Source organism: Panulirus ornatus, chromosome 19 (assembly GCF_036320965.1).
Source record: "Panulirus ornatus isolate Po-2019 chromosome 19, ASM3632096v1, whole genome shotgun sequence".
Classification (NCBI taxonomy): domain Eukaryota; kingdom Metazoa; phylum Arthropoda; class Malacostraca; order Decapoda; family Palinuridae; genus Panulirus; species Panulirus ornatus.
The window spans coordinates 7,366,731-7,385,107 of NC_092242.1; the positions used below are offsets into that span (position 1 = coordinate 7,366,731).

The 18,377-nt window shown below is 35.1% G+C and overlaps 1 protein-coding gene across 1 annotated transcript in view; it reads right to left on the reverse strand.

The window, feature by feature from the left end:
- The window catches only part of LOC139755364 (uncharacterized), a 95,874-nt gene that overhangs the window by 19,972 nt on the left and 57,525 nt on the right, over positions 1 to 18,377 (reverse strand). The window contains exons 13-19 of the mRNA XM_071673549.1: positions 11,620 to 11,780; positions 10,679 to 10,848; positions 9,672 to 9,780; positions 6,979 to 7,065; positions 5,922 to 6,121; positions 4,284 to 4,425; positions 1,313 to 1,425 (exon numbers count right to left, since the gene is read on the reverse strand). Coding sequence (XP_071529650.1) covers positions 1,313 to 1,425; positions 4,284 to 4,425; positions 5,922 to 6,121; positions 6,979 to 7,065; positions 9,672 to 9,780; positions 10,679 to 10,848; positions 11,620 to 11,780 — 982 coding nt within the window. The remainder of the gene's footprint in view (positions 1 to 1,312; positions 1,426 to 4,283; positions 4,426 to 5,921; positions 6,122 to 6,978; positions 7,066 to 9,671; positions 9,781 to 10,678; positions 10,849 to 11,619; positions 11,781 to 18,377) is intronic.

An 18,377-nucleotide genomic window follows, 5' to 3' on the forward strand; every position in this document is an offset into this window, starting at 1 on the left:
TCATTTGGAATCATCCAGTCTCCCTATACTCGTACACGAACTTTACATCCTTAAGATAAACTTCTCACTGATACTGATAGCTTTCCTCCCACACTATATATTCTTAAAACCTATATGATCAACAGTTTTTTAAAAGCATGATGCCCCTTTACTTGGGTCAAGCCATATCATTATAGTTCTATCTGAACATAAGCAGGAACTGAGCATGAATTGTTCAGGTCCATATACTGATGCATGCCACAAGTAAATTTTTTCTTCATTCTCCAATAGCAGTTTCCATCACTCCTATGTATAGCTCTTACTTTAGACCTGCTTCTCTCTATGAAGTGGTTCCTCAGCACATATACCAGGAGGAAGAGGGGTGTTTTAGATACTTGAGAGTGGACAAGGCAGTAAATGGAACCATGGAAGCTAATAGCAAACATATTAAAAGAGAAACAAGACACCATAGCAAAGATTGTGAATCTAATACATTAAGCTGTGAGCACTACTTTCAACTGAAATATTACACTGAAAGCCACTGACCAGAGAGGTATGTCACAGGTGCTATCAACCTGGGTATCGGTAAGGGTTAGTGATGGTTGCGAAGAGAGTATGTGCTTAAGTGACTGTCATGCTGCAGTCCTCTGATCTATGTAGCTATATTTCCTTTCTGCCTCACCCACACATGGACTGCTGGCATTCTGTCCACAAACACAAATCTCTCCCTGTCACACAAACACTTGACAACACTTCACTCACACAACTCATTCTTCATAATTATAGGTTTTCCAGAGGTGAGCACTATGTGCTTGCCCTGCCTTTTGGCAAAACAGTAGGGGTATATGATAAAAGTAGTAAGTAGAAACATATGACAAGAGCATTAGGTAGAAACATCAGGTAGAAGCAGTAGGTAGGAGCATTAGGTGGGAGCATGAGGTAGACGCAGTGAGTCGGAACATTAGGCACCAACTTTACGTACACACATTAGGTAGAAGTAATTAATAGGAACACTAGGTAGGAGCCTCTGAAATGTGTGCTACAGGTTCCTCTACCAGTGGCCTGTTAATCTTATACAATAATTTATGGAAATAAAAAGAAGAGAGCTTGAGCTTTCTACCATATTTCTGATTATCTTGTCAAAAAATACATGCAAACAAAATCTTCAAATAAAGTTGGGTATACAAAAAATGGGCAGGATCCAAAGTACTGGTTTAGACCTCAAAACCCTGCTGAATACAAAGGATGATGTTTAAGGTTCACTTAAAAAAAAAAGGCAAAGATTATACATGTCACCAGAGTAAAAATAATCTAATTGTCTGTGAGTCCATACCATATCCCAATCCATCTTTGGCCAACCTGGCCATAGTTCTCTCACTGTAAAGAGAAGCTCTAGTGTCTCATCTCTACTCCAATCTCCACCCTCTTCACCGGCCCACCACTCATCTGAAAGAAAACTTCTCATTATCACTTTGTAAACATGGAGAGACCATCTATTCATAATCTGTCTTTGAAAATTGAAGTCCATTCCCAACAAAAAGGTGGATCAGGTACAGCCTCTCACCTTTCCCATACCTATCATTATGCCCAGTGTGTCATGGCAGCACCATGAGCCCCCATTCTAATGTTAGCATTTCTTTTTCACATGGCAGACTTTGATTTGTCTAGTTATCTTTTTAAAAGGAAATGACATGGTAAGGGAAGAAACATGCCCTGATCGTGGCCATCTCAAATGAGAAAAAAACAAGAGTACAAGAAAAAAGAATGAATTAAATATGGCTCCTTAAGTATTTACAGACTGGATTCTTACATGTAAAATGGTCCCAGGAAGATGGAAAGACGAAAAAAGAAATGAATTCCACAGCATCACAGTTCAAGGAAAGGAGTATGTATCATAAGTCAATTTCATGTGGCTCATCTCCACACACAATCTATGGGAAGCAGTAATAAGGCATGCCATAGGTCCAAGCCTTAGTGGCAGGGGCATACCAATGCAGATCATGAGAGAACTGACAAAAATAATACATGATAAAGAAGAAGAGGGCAGCAACATCATAGTAGATGGAACAGGATGGGTGGAGTGAGGTAACAGCTGAAGAATTAATATGATGGATGACTTTTACCTCTATTCTTGATAAAAGGGAAATGGAAGAAAAGCCATCCTAGATGTGTGAGCACTATCCCATAATTGAATGAATAAAACCTCTCCAGATATGGAACACCTGCACACAAGAGAAATTTATATAGTACAACAGTTAGTGCCTTTATCCAGTCATCAGGCATACAAACACTTTTCTATGCTTTCACAAACATTTTTCAAATGCATTCAACAACAGTTTTACTGCCATTCTTCACCCTCTTTGTCATTACTGCCCTTTTATCCTCACCTTCTCCAATCAGGAGTATTACAGCTCATCTCATTTCCTTTGTAATAAATATTCTCCCATAACCTTTACCTACCTCTTGTGAGGTCAGTGATTTTATAGAAAATGACATGATACCAAATTTGAGATTAACAAACTTTAATAAAATCTTAATTGTTTCTTTTTCTTTCATATTCAATTTGCCATTTCCTGCATTAGAGAAGTAGCACCAGGAACAGATGAAGAAAAGACATCATTTACTCACATCCAACCTCTAGGTGTCACATAAAACCACAGCCCCCAAGCCACACAGACCTTTCTATGTTCCCGAGCTTCTACATATGCCCTGGTTCAGTCCACTGATAGCTTGTCACCTGTCCATATAACAAACTGCTCCAATTTAGTCTATCCTGTGCATGCCTTTCACCATCGTGCATGTTCAGGTACTATGTACACAAATCTTATTCACTCCAACCACCCATCTCCAATTTGGTCTCCCCTTTCTCCTTGTCCCCTTTACTTTTGACATATATATCCTCTTTGTTAACCTCTCCTCTCTCATTCTCTCTATCTCTTCCAACCATTTCAGCACATCCACTTCAGCTCTCTCAACCACATTCTTCTAATTACCATACTTCTCTCTGGATCATGCTGTTTGATGTATGTACTTGATAAGACAGGCTAAGCATCAATTGTATCAAAATGCAAAGACATAGCAATATCTAACCTACTCCAAGAACACAACATAAATAAACAGTTAAAGACAAAAACTGTCGGCTAGCACAGAGAATAGTTTTTAAATGTAGAGCTAACACATTATTCAGCAAGCTGTTCATACCCTACAGAAGGCCGAAATTAGAATATGTTTTCAAGTTTGGTCACTGCACCTAAAGAAGCACAAAGAGCTAACAGAGAAGGTTCAGAGGACAGCAACAGAGATGTTACCACAAATAAGAGAACGGAGTTACAAGTAAAGACTAAAAGCCCTAAATCTGTCCACCAGAGTGATGATGAAATCAGTGAACATTTTCTCAAAAGATGCAGGACAAGAACACCAAAGGACACATTAAGCAAAAAACTTGTTGAACAAGATAGATGGAGTACTTTTATAGTACAAGAGTGGTGAATGAATGGAATACATTATGGCATACATAAATTCAAGAAGCTGTTTGATAGCAAAGAATGTTCAAGAGATGCGGCTCATGAATTTAAAACTACACAACCTAAGACAAGAAAGGTAACAAAGACAAGGAGGAAGGTTCATAACACTTGTGCAAAACATTCCATTCAACGACACCACTCACAGTACAAAACAGATCACACACAATGACAACACAATTTGTAAAACAACAGTACACAACACATTCAACAACTATATACCTCCCCTCACCATACATGAAGAATAAATGCAGTTAGTTTCCCTCTGCATTATCACTAATCATCATGTCTCCTCACAGGTATGATAAAAGACTATCTTCAGTAAACTCTCATCTTCATTTAATCCTTATTTTCTTTGCTCCAAAATCTTTACTTTAGATTCATGTCAATGGCAGTCTCCACTACATCCCCATCTCCCCTACATCCACAACATGACCAGCCTTTGACGTAAGCCTGACAAGATAGTTCAAAGGCCGTCATCACTACAACATTAACTTTCACAAAACACTAGTCATCACTGGTCTTTGGCCTAACCTGTAAAGACATCTCTACTACACCTTCTTCACTACATACTCAAAACAATGGCTTTTGACTTGCTCCATAAGAGTATGATTATACACATTTTCACTAGAATAAAAAGCAGGAACAGTACAAAAACCACATGTTCTCCCTCCTATGGAGAGAGACATCAATATGTGAAACTGAATCATATGTACGTGCAAAGAATATCTTGTGAGGAAAAACAGCACATCAAATATGAGCAAACAGAGATAAAATACTCACCCCTAACATCTAGTTGAGCATCATGGCATATAAGAGGAGTCAAAATGCCTTCCAGAATTTCTTGACATACCACAAACTTGGCAACCTCTTCTGGGCTTAAACGAATGTTAAATGATATCACACTTTTATATTCTCGACAGAGCTGCAACATTTTCTTACATTAGTATACTTTGTAAACATTCAGTTTTTAAATCTAATCAAAACATATTTACTACAAATCTATCTGTATCATTGTTATTATAATCACCCCCTATTACGTATCTCTCTACATCAAGTTTACAACAGAAAGTAATGGAATCAATCAAACAATGTCAACATTAATGGTCAATCTAGGTAAAACAGGTACTTCCGATCACTTCAATGGAAACTACAATTTTCCCACTGCTTGTAGGCCAGCCAATAATAAACTCCATTCTTGGGACTAGTTAAGCTTAATTAACCATGCTAGAGAATAACAGAGTTGAGAGAACTGCAAGATAAACTTCTTAGTGGAGTTTGTTGTTACGCCACTAATATCAATTCCTTGAACCTACCCAACTTTTAATTGCTTCTTTTCTAATGTCCCCATGCTAAAAGCATTGTGTGAGACTGCAAGATCAGAGCAAAGTTATGTGGCTCAAAGCCCATGTAGTACTTAAAGCAACTACTATGATGATTATCTCTGACTTAACTCGTAAATTCTATGTATCTATTAAGCTACAAAATGGAGGAATATCTTTTAAAGAATGCTAAACACAACAAAATCAAGCTTAGAAGCTGAGTAATCAAAATTTTACATTATCATATCATCTACTGATTTAGGTTTCACAAATCCTCCATAATGTATGCACTTTGTTCATTTTTTTTTTTTTTTTTTGCTTTGTCGCTGTCTCCCGCGTCTGCATGGTAGCTCAAGGAAACAGACGAAAGAAATGGCCCAACAGTATACACTCAAATTCTTTCAATTCAGAAAAATTTTCCTACCTTCTCTAATGCTTTCCACCTACATGATTTTCATTTCAACTTTAATTTTCTATTACCAATCACTCCTAAATACTATATACTTATCAATACTTTTAATTCTTTTCATTTGTATCAGACATACATTCTGATTTAAAATCTCGAACAAAAAAAAAAAAAAGAATATGGCTCTTGCATCATCCTGCTTCCACACCCATCCACAGAGAGACCAGCCATTCCATCTGACTCTATCCGATTTAGCTAACTGGACAGCATGATCTGTACATGACAATCGCAGAATTTACAATTGTTCTCCCATGATTCAATATTACACCTCATCACCATACTTTAATCTAAATTAATGCCATATTCATAATAGCATTACACAAACACGGTCATATCAAACAGCCTTGAGGCACTTCTTACCATCATTTATCCATACACAAGTACAACTTCCATTATGATAGAATTTAACAGCGTTCAGCAGTCAAATCTTTGCAGTGCTCTACAACTTTCTCATATGCTTATTCTTTCTTTTTTCTTTCATACTATTTCCCATTTTCCGCATTAGCGAGGTAGCGTTAAGAACAGAGGACTGGGCCTTTGAGGGAATATCCTCACCTGGCCCCCTTCTCTGTTCCTTCTTTTGGAAAATTAAATACTGCATATTCTTTTATCACAAGTAAAATCAATATTTACCTGGGAAAAGCGCTCTAAACATTTGTTTGGATCAACTTTGTAATGGTTACTTAGTCTTGATGCCACCTCCTTCCAGAGAAGCATATCACTCCCTAGCATGAGCTCAAGTTCTGCATCATCATGGCACAGAAGTCGCCATTCTTTGATGGTATTTAGCATAGTTCGTATATTATTCTCAGTCCACTGCACACTTCCATACCCTGGATATAAAGAGAAATTTCACCTTCAGTGAATCATAGTTATGAAACTACAAGATGGAGGCATGCAAAAACTCACATATATACAATTGCAATCAGTTTCTAAAGTTGGAACAGATGAAGCCAAGCAAGGAGGGTTCATGCTTCTCGAAGGTTCAGGCTGAGGAGTCTGATTGTGCATGAATATGCCACAATGAGGGGAAGGAAGAGCTTGGTAGTATGTATGAGGAAAGGAAACTATATGATCCAGCTCTACGTGAAACCAAGCGAAAGAGGAAGGGAGAAAAATGTTTTGGGAATGCTACTGGTTAGTGTACGGGTGAGATCAAAAGGATGAGCAGCTCTTCCACTGAAGGAAGAGTTGTGGGACTGTGTGAAAAAGTTAGGAGTAAGCCCAACACTGATGCAGATAAAGATGAAGGTGGGTTATGAGAGGTGGGCGACTGTCTGTGCTTATCCCCCGGATAACAAGGAGAATGAGAAAGAGTGGCAAGTGATTAAGGAGGCACTGAATGAATGTGTTGGCAATTTCGATGCAAAGGATTAAGTATTAGTGTGATTTGAATGTGAGAGAGGGTGATATGAAGAAATGAAATCATTTCTATATCAAAGTTAAAACATTGAATCATGAGTTCTGTAAACAAAACAATGGCTTCCACTAAGGACACTGACAAAATTTCTTGTGCAATATCTTCTTACAAGTGAGATGATTTACATAAAACACATCAAAGTTTTCATTAATGCATCTCAAAACTTTAATATTCTTGACAGAGATACTGTACAAATCCTAATTGTCCCTTCATCATGTGCTATCTTACAAATCGCAGCTGAATAATCCTGTTTCAAAACATATAACATACTTGACTGAACAGACTTCTTCATCACGATCTTCTTTCCTTTGTACTTAAATATGGATGGACAATAGAAAAGACTTGATCCCCCTCTCTCTGGAAAAGACAAGAGGATGCTGACATCAATTATACATCACCTTATTCTATGCATGAGATCTAGATATAATGACACTCAGAGAAGTGGTTATGCTAAGCTGGGAATTAAACTTCAATAATGTAAAAGACCTTACATACTCTAACAGTGATCAACTGCAACCAAATGTACTACCAGTGATGTCAAGTTTAGTTATGGAACACTGCTATCTCATATGCTAAATCATCTAAATAATGTGGTAGCATAATCCACCACTCACTTCTTTTTTCTTTCATGTTGAAGGCTTCAGTCACTGACAAAAGTCCCCATCAAAGTAGGGCCTTAATTGCAATAAAGAGAGAATCATGAAGCAGAAAAAGAAAAGACCAAGAAAAGTATTTATGAACTGATAAAGCTCACAGGAGCCAATGGACCAGTGCTATAAAAAGAGTCAACCAATCAAAATTCAAGAGTACACAGCAAACAAGCACCTATACCTAAATTTGTACTTATATCACATAATCATCCAGGTTTTAACTCACTTCTGAAGTGTCCAAAATGGAAAAAGAAACATTCAAGACTTCAAAGCAGGTGAACTCCTTGCCCCTTCCTCAAAAGAGGGTAATTATGCTTGTGCTTCTGCAATCTTAGAAAGCGAAAATCGGTATATTTGAAGGAATAGTTGTTCCGACAATATCATATGGCTGCAAGGCATGGGCTATAGATAGGGTTGTACGGAGGAGGGTGGATGTGTTGGAAATGAAATGTTTCAGGACAATATGTGGTGTAAGGTGGTAATGAAAGAGTAAGAGAGATGTAAGGAATTAAAAAGAATGTGGGTAAGAGAACAGAAGAGGATGTGTTGAAATGGTTAGGACAAATGGAGAGAACGAGTGAGGAAAGGTTGACAAGGAGGATATATATGTGTCAGAGGTGGAGGGAACAAGGAGAAGTAGGAGACTAAGTTGGAGGTGGAAGGATGGAGTGAAAACGATTTTGAGCGATCGGGGCCTGAACATACTGGAGGGTGAGAGGCATACAAGGAATAGAGTGAACTGGAATGATGTGGTATACTGGGGTCGACGCGCTGTCAATGGACTGAACTAGGGCAAGTGAAACATCTGGGGTAAACCATGGAAAGGTCTGCAGGGCCTGGATGTGGATAGGGAGCTGTGGTTTCGATGCATTACACATGACAGCTAGAGACTGAGTGTGAACGAATGTGGCCTTTTTTGTCTGTTTTCCTGGCGCTACCTTGCTGAAGCAGGGGGTACTAAGGTAGCATTAAGAAAAGAGGACTCAGCCTCAGAGGAAAAAATCCTCACTTGGCCCCCTTCTCTGTTCCTTCTTCCAGAAAAGTAAAAAAACATAGAGGGGAGGATTTCCAGCCCTCGCTCCCTTTCCTCCTATGACACACAGGGAATACATGGGAAGTATTTTTTTCTCCCCTATCCCCAGGGGGTAGCGATGCTGTTTCCTGTGGGACAGGGTAGCACCTGGAATGGATAAAGGCAAGCAAGTATGAATATGTACATGTGTATATATGTATATGTCTGTGTATGTATACGTATATGTGTATACATATACATGGCATTTCATGTGTGGCAGGGTGGCAACAGGAATGGATGGGGACAGCAAGTATTAGTGTGTATATGTGTATATATGGAACCATGGAAGCGGAAGTGGATCATAGGGTGGGGGAGGGGGCGAAAATTCTGGGAGCCTTGAAGAATGTGTGGAAGGCGAGAACATTATCTCGGAGAGCAAAAATGGGTATGTTTGAAGGAATAGTGGTTCCAACAATGTTGTATGGTTGCGAGGCGTGGACTATGGATAGAGTTGTGCGCAGGAGGATGGATGTGCTGGAAATGAGATGTTTGAGGACAATGTGTGGTGTGAGGTGGTTTGATCGAGTAAGTAACGTAAGGGTAAGAGAGATGTGTGGAAATAAAAAGAGCGTGGTTGAGAGAGCAGAAGAGGGTGTTTTGAAATGGTTTGGTCACATGGAGAGAATGAGTGAGGAAAGATTGACCAAGAGGATATATGTGTCGGTGGTGGAGGGAACGAGGAGAAGAGGGAGACCAAATTGGAGGTGGAAAGATGGAGTGAAAAAGATTTTGTGTGATCGGGGCCTGAACATGCAGGAGGGTGAAAGGAGGGCAAAGAATAGAGTGAATTGGAGCGATGTGGTATACCGGGGTTGACGTGCTGTCAGTGGATTGAATCAAGGCATGTGTATGGGGGTGGGTTGGGCCATTTCTTTCGTCTGTTTCCTTGCGCTACCTCGCAAACGCGGGAGACAGCGAAAAAAAAAAAAAAAAAATGTGTATATATGTATATGTCTGTGTACGTTGAAATGTAAAGGTATGTATATGTGCATGTGTGGGCGTTTACATATATACATGTGTATGTGGGTGGGTTGGGCCATTCTTTTGTCTGTTTCCTTGTGCTACCACGCAAACGCGGAAGACAGCGAATAAGTATAATAAATGAATAAATTAATGATATACATACCTATGTATATGTGTACATATGACAGTTAGTGAATAGATACAATTTTCCCTAAGAAGCTATGTACAAACCCACTTGTTAGAATGTTAAAAATACAAAATTTGCAGGGTTAACTGACCTGAAATTGAGTTCAGCAAGCTCAGGTGAGGTCCAAGGACACTACGAATCTTTTCAAATTCTTCATCTACTGATGAAGCTTCAATAGTTTCAGCTAAAGTCCGAGCTAACTGAAAGAAAAGTATTATGTTACTTTATTTATGGAAGCATCACTGAAAATATGTTTTATTACATAATCATAGGAACAATGTTATTCTATTCATTTATTTCTCTGATGCCCATTCCCTCCAGGAACTCCCTCAAGTGGGTGGCCTTGGCAAAAGTCCGCAGTCGGTGAACTCCAGTGCCACTTCTTAGCCTTTAATTCCTCACCCTTAACAAGCTAATGGCAGAGAGCAACTCAAGCACACATTTCCAGAGGCTCCTACCTAATGTCCCAACCATCTACATCTATCTAATGTCCCAACTTACTACTGCTACCTAATGCTCCTGCCTAATGTTCCTACCTGCTATTTTTACTGAATGTTTCTATCTAATGCTCCAGTCTAATGTCAACACCAACTACTTTTTTCTATTGCTCCTAACATTTTACCACAAGGCAGGGCTAGTGCATAGCATTCATCACAGAAAAATCTAGAGTTACGAAGAATGAGTTGTGTGAGTTAAGTGTTATCAAGTATTAAGAGTGACAAAGAGAGCCTTCAAGATCAGGGCCAGAATGCCAGAAGTCCATGTGTGGGTGAAACAGAGAGAAAAGACAATTACCTGGGTCAGAGGAGTGCAACTTGACAACCACTGAAGCACTGGCTCACTAAACAACCACCACTAACCCTCCTGATACCTAGGCAGGTAGTATCAGTAATATACCTCCCTGGTTGGTGGCATTCTAGCAGTATTACTAAATGTTACCTTTTGAACACATCTGAATAACAAGCTGCCAATTTTTATTTCATCAATGCACTTTTCTGGAATTACATACAAAGAATATAAATGACTCAGTCCCAGATCCCTTCTGGGCCTGGGCCATGGTGTTTTAGCTCCACTCTCATGGGCCCTACTCATACTTACATACTTAACAGATGGTGGTGGATGTATGACAGCTTCACGCTTGAGATGCATTTTCAGGTTAGTCAACCAAGTCACCAGACAATCTCGCTGAGTATCTTCATTATCACCCTCAACTGCCTCTATTCTTGTACAAGCAGAGGATAATATCACCAGACGATTTTCTTCTGTTTCTAGAAAAAAAATGTGTTCCACCTTAGTTTTCAGATGTATGCAATACAATTTGCAACAAAAATGCACCAAAGGAAGCATAAACTAAGGTGGACAGGGAGGTCTTCAAAAATATTTAATACAGAAATCACACTCACAAAAACTATACTTAAAATTCAGAAATTAGTAAAACCCCCAGAATACTAATTCTAGATTGCAAATGTATGCATCAGAAATTGAAGAACATTATCTTTTCTTTAAGTTGGAGGCTACAGTCACAAACAAAAGTTCACATCAAGGCCAGTCCTTACTTGGAGTATAGAGATATTTTTTCTCAAACATATTCACCATTTCTTCTGTTAGTGAGGTAGCATCAACAACAGATGACTAAGTCTTAGAAGGAAAAATCCTTGATTGGCCCCCTCCTTTGTTTCTTCTTTTGGAAAATTAAAAGAGAAGGGGAGGATTTTCAGCCCCCTGCTCCCACCCCTTTTAGTCACCTTCTATGGCATGCAGGGAATACATGGGAAGTATTCTTTCTCCCCTATCCCTAGGGATTTAGAGAGATTATATTGCAATAATTCAAAATTATTGTAGAAAAATTAAAACACCACAAAAACAAGAAATGATAAGTCTGACCTTGAATACTGATTTAAAAAAAAATTTGCTCAACTGTAGAAAACACACATTGCTCTAATAAAGGGATAATTTTCAGTTTCACAACATAACCTGCAGAAAAAAAAAAACATTGCTTTAATATAGGGATAATTTTCAGAATTCCTAACTTAACTCACCAACAAATCTTGGTTGTGAAACTACAGCATCCACTTCAGCCATCTTGTCCATGTAAGGAAATGGTTTGAGGAGTTCCTTATTACGCTTGATTGTTCGCATTCTGTTTGTGTAAAGCTGCCTAAGCAATGAGTAGTACACACGGCATTCCTCCCCTGTATACCTGGAATATGCATATTCAGTACAGGAACAATGACTCATCAATACACGACCTTATACATATACTCTTAATATTTCTACAGCAAACTTTCATTTCAAAGTATCATAATTAATGTATATCACCAGATTCATTTCAAATTTACTACTTTAACCCAAGAACAGAGACTTCATGACCATCATATCAGTCTCTATGCAAATGATTAAAAGATGTGAGAGGGAGGGATGAAATAGAGAGTAACTGGATAAACAGAGAAAAAGTAGAGAAGAAAACAGTTATACACATCTTTTTACTTCTAAACTAATTTAATCTTGAGTCAATTATAAAAAATCCTCATCATTGCGTTTGGTGAATCATATGATAGCTAGAGAGTGGATGGGAGTGAATAAGGCCATTATCAGTCTGTTCCTGCTGTTACCTCTCTAACATGGAGAACAACTAAAAATAAACTTTATTTTAACACCAGACTTGCATTCAACATGAAAAATACTTCTTATAATGAGTTTTTAAAAGAAATCTATTTTTCTGAGAAAAATGCCAAAAGTTGAAGGTAATACTTCACGGTATTTTTTTGCTCAAAAAACATTTTGTTTCAAAATTGAAAGATAAGATATTCAAACAAATTTAAACTTGAAATAATCATGAAAAATATATCATAATGCTCTTAGTTACCGATACATACCCAGTAAACACGATGCAAAGTATCAGAAAATATTTTGAAATTGACTATATTCAACAGGTGAAATCAATGCTACAAGGCCATTAAACGATATTTTAACACCAGATTTGCATTCAGCATGAAAAATACGTCTTATAAGGAGTTTTTAAAGGATACTTTTAAAGGAAACTTTTTTGCTGAAAAATGTTTTACTTCAAAATTGAAAGATAAGATATTCAAACACTTCTAAACTTGAAATAACAATGGAAAATGTATCATAATGCCCTTAGTTCCGATACATACACAGGAAACACGATGGAAAGCATAAAAAAATATTTTGAAATTGACTATATTCAACAGGTGAAATCAGTCTTACAAGGCCAGTAAACGATATTTTAACACCAGATTTGTATTCAGAATGAAAAATACTTCTTATAATGAGTTTTTAAGGGAAATCTATTTTTCTGAGAAAAATGCCAAAAATTCAGGGTATTTTTTTCCTCAAAAAACTTTTTCTTTCAAAAATGAAAGACAAGATAATCAAACACTTCTAAACTTGAAATAATAATGAAAAACATGTCATAATGCTCTTAGTTACCGATACATACCCAGGAAACACAATGGAAAGTATCAGAAAATATTTCGAAATTGACTATACTCAACAGGTGAAATCAATGTTACAAAGCCACTAAACGATATTTTACCACCAGATTTGTATTCAGGATGAAAAATACTTCTTATGAGGTTTTAAAGGAAATCTATTTTTCTGAGAAAAATGCCAAAAATTGAAGGTAATACTTTAGGGTATTTTTTCTGCTGAAAAGACGTTTTGTTTCAAAATTGAAAGATAAGATATTCAAACACTTCTAAACTTGAAATAATAATGGAAAATGTATCATAATGCTCTTAGTTTCCGCTACATACCCAGTAAACACGATGCAAAGTATCAGAAAATATTTTGAAATTGACTATATTCAATAGGTGAAATCAATGTTACAAGGCCACTGAACGATATTTTAACACCAGATTTGTATTCAGCATGAAAAATACTTCTTATAATGAGTTTTTAAGGGAAATCTATTTTTCTGAAAAAAGTGCCAAAAATTGAAGGTAATACTTCAGTGAATTTTTTTGCCCCAAAAAATTTTGTTACAAAACTGAAAGAGAAGATATTCAAACACTTCTAAATTTGAAAAAATAAATAGAAAGTGTATCATAATGCCCTTAGTTACCGATACATACACAGGAAACACGATGGAAAGTATCAGAAAATATTTTGAAATTGACTATATTCAACGGGGTGAAAACAATGTTACAAGGCCACTAAACGATATTTTAACAACAGATTTGTATTCAGAATGAAAAATACTTCTTATAATGAGTTTTTAAAGGAAATAACTTTTAGTGAGAAAAATGCCAAAAATTGAAGGTAATACTTTAGGGTATTTTTTGCTCAAAAAACTTTTTGTTTCAAAATTGAAAGACAAGATAATCAAACACTTCTAAACTTGAAATAATAATGAAAAATATGTCATAAGGCCCTTAGTTACCGATACATACCCAGGAAACACAATGGAAAGTATCAGAAAATATTTCGAAATTGACTATACTCAACAGGTGAAATCAATCTTACAAGGCCACTAAACGATATCTTACCATCAGATTTGTATTCAGCATGAAAAATAATTCTTGTGAGTTTTTAAAGGAAATCTATTTTTCTGAGAAAAATGCCAAAAATTGAAGGTAATACTTTAGGGTACTTTTTGCTCAAAAAATGTCTTATTTTAAAATTGAAATATAAGATATTCAAACACTTCTTAACTTGAAATAATTATGGAAAATATATCATAATGCTCTTAGTGCCCGATACATACCTAGTAAACACGATGCAAAGTATCTGAAAATATTTTGAAATTGACTATATTCAACAGGTGAAATCAATGTTACAAGGCCACTAAACGATATTTCAACACCAGATTTGTATGCAGCATTAAAAATACTTCTTATAATGAGTTTTTAAAGGAAATCTATTTTAGTGAGAAAAATGCCAAAAATTGAAGGTAAAACTTCACGGTATTTTTTCTGCTGAAAAAACGTTTTGTTTCAAAATTGAAAGGTAAGATATTCAAACACATCTAAATTTGAAATAATAATGGAAAGTGTATCATAATGCCCTTAGTTACCGATACATACACAGGAAACACGATGGAAAGTATCAGAAAATATTTTGAAATTGACTATATTCAACGGGGTGAAATCAATGTTACAAGGCCACTAAACGATATTTTAACACCAGATTTGTATTCAGAATGAAGAATACTTCTTATAATGAGTTTTTAAAGGAAATCTATTTTAGTGAGAAAAATGCCAAAAATTGAAGGTGATACTTCAGGGAATATTTTTGCTCAAAAAACTTTTTGTTTCAAAATTGAAAGACAAGATATTCACACACTTCTAAATTTGAAATAATAATGAAAAGTGTATCATAATGCCCTTAGTTACCGATACATACACAGGAAACACGATGGGAAGTATCAGAAAATATTTTGAAACTGACTATATTTAACTGGTGAAATTAATGTTACAAGGCCATTAAACGATATTTTAACACCAGATTTGTATTCAGAACGAAAAATACTTCTTATAATGAGTTTTTAAAGGCAATCTCTTTTTCTGAGAATAATGCCAAAAATTGAAGGTAATACTTCAGGGTATTTTTTTGCTCAAAAAATTTTTTGTTTCAAAATTGAAAGACAAGATAATCGAACACTTCTAAACTTGAAATAATAATGGAAAATATATCAAAATACTCGTAGTTACCGATACATACCCAGTAAACATGATGCAAAGCATCAGAAAATATTTTGAAATTGACTATATTCAACAGGTGAAATTAATTTTACAAGGCCACTAAACGATATTTTAACACCAGATTTGTATTCAGCATGAAAAATACTTCTGATAATGAGTTTTTAAAGGAAATCTATCTTTCTGAGAAAAATGCCAAAAATTGAAGGTAATACTTCAGGGTATTTTTTTGTTGGAAAAAAGTTTTATTTCAAAATTGAAAGATAAGATATTCAAACACTTCTAAACTTGAAATAACAATGGAAAGTGTATCATAATGCCCTTAGTTACCGATACATACACAGGAAATACGATGGAAAGCATATAAAAATATTTTGAAATTGACTAAATTCAACGGGGTGAAATCAATGTTACAAGGCCAGTAAACGATATTTTAACACAAGATTTGTATTCAGAATGAAAAATACTTCTTATAATGAGTTTTTAAAGGAAATCTATTTTTCTGAGAAAAATGCCAAAAATTGAAGGTAATACTTCAGGGTATTTTTTTCCTCAAAAAATTTTTCTTTCAAAATTGAAAGACAAGACAATCAAACACTTCTAAACTTGAAATAATAATGGAAAATATATCATAACGCTCTTAGTTACCGATACATACCCAGGAAACACAATGGAAAGTATCAGAAAATATTTCGAAATTGACTATATTCAAAAGGTGAAATCAATGTTACAAGGCCACTAAACGATATCTTACCACCAGATTTGTATTTAGAATGAAAAATACTTCTTATAATGAGTTTTTAAACGAAACCTATTTTTCTGAGAAAAATGCCTAAAATTGAAGGTAATACTTCAGGGTATTTTATCTGCTGAAAAGACGTTTTGTTTCAAAATTGAAAGAAAAGATTTTCAAACACTTCTAAACTTGAAAGAATAATGGAAAATGTATCATAATGCTCTTAGTTACTGATACATACCCAGTAAACACGATGCAAAGTATCAGAAAATATTTTGAAATATTCAACAGGTGAAATCAATGTTACAAGGCCACTGAACGATATTTTAACACCAGATTTGTATTCAGCATGAAAAATACTTCTTATAATGAGTTTTTAAAGGAAATCTATTTTTCTGAGAAAAATGCCAAAAATTGAAGGTAATACTTCAGTGAATTTTTTTGCCCAAAAAAAATTTTGTTTCAAAACTGAAAGACAAGATATTCAAACACTTCTAAATTTGAAAAAATAAATAGAAAGTGTATCATAATTCCCTTAGTTACCGATACATACACAGGAAACACGATGGAAAGTATCAGAAAATATTTTGAAATTGACTATATTCAACGGGGTGAAATCAATGTTACAAGGCCACTAAACGATATTTTAACACCAGATTTGTATTCAGCATGAAAAATACTTCTTATAATAGGTTTTTAAAGGAAATCTATTTTAGTGAGAAAAATGCCAAAAATTGAAGGTGATACTTCAGGGAATATTTTTGCTCAAAAAACTTTTTGTTTCAAAATTGAAAGACAAGATATTCACACACTTCTAAATTTGAAATAATAATGGAAAGTGTATCATAATGCCCTTAGTTACCGATACATACACAGGAAACACGATGGGAAGTATCAGAAAATATTTTGAAACTGACTATATTTAACTGGTGAAATTAATGTTACAAGGCCATTAAACGATATTTTAACACCAGATTTGTATTCAGAACGAAAAATACTTCTTATAATGAGTTTTTAAAGGCAATCTATTTTTCTGAGAATAATGCCAAAAATTGAAGGTAATACTTCAGGGTATTTTTTTGCTCAAAAAACTTTTTGTTTCAAAATTGAAAGACAAGATAATCGAACACTTCTAAACTTGAAATAATAATGGAAAATATATCAAAATGCTCGTAGTTACCGATACATACCCAGTAAACACGATGCAAAGCATCAGAAAATATTTTGAAATTGCCTATATTCAACAGGTGAAATTAATTTTACAAGGCCACTAAACGATATTTTAACACCAGATTTGTATTCAGCATGAAAAATACTTCTGATAATGAGTTTTTAAAGGAAATCTATCTTTCTGAGAAAAATGCCAAAAATTGAAGGTAATACTTCAGGGTATTTTTTTGTTGGAAAAAAGTTTTATTTCAAAATTGAAAGATAAGATATTCAAACACTTCTAAACTTGAAATAACAATGGAAAGTGTATCATAATGCCCTTAGTTACCGATACATACACAGGAAATACGATGGAAAGCATATAAAAATATTTTGAAATTGACTAAATTCAACGGGGTGAAATCAATGTTACAAGGCCAGTAAACGATATTTTAACACGAGATTTGTATTCAGCATGAAAAATACTTCTTATAATGAGTTTTTAAAGGAAATCTATTTTTCTGAGAAAAATGCCAAAAATTGAAGGTAATACTTCAGTGAATTTTTTTGCCCAAAAAAAATTTTGTTTCAAAACTGAAAGACAAGATATTCAAACACTTCTAAATTTGAAAAAATAAATAGAAAGTGTATCATAATTCCCTTAGTTACCGATACATACACAGGAAACACGATGGAAAGTATCAGAAAATATTTTGAAATTGACTATATTCAACGGGGTGAAATCAATGTTACAAGGCCACTAAACGATATTTTAACACCAGATTTGTATTCAGAATGAAAAATACTTCTTATAATGAGTTTTTAAAGGAAATCTATTTTAGTGAGAAAAATGCCAAAAATTGAAGGTGATACTTCAGGGAATATTTTTGCTCAAAAAACTTTTTGTTTCAAAATTGAAAGACAAGATATTCACACACTTCTAAATTTGAAATAATAATGGAAAGTGTATCATAATGCCCTTAGTTACCGATACATACACAGGAAACACGATGGGAAGTATCAGAAAATATTTTGAAACTGACTATATTTAACTGGTGAAATTAATGTTACAAGGCCATTAAACGATATTTTAACACCAGATTTGTATTCAGAACGAAAAATACTTCTTATAATGAGTTTTTAAAGGCAATCTATTTTTCTGAGAATAATGCCAAAAATTGAAGGTAATACTTCAGGGTATTTTTTTGCTCAAAAAACTTTTTGTTTCAAAATTGAAAGACAAGATAATCGA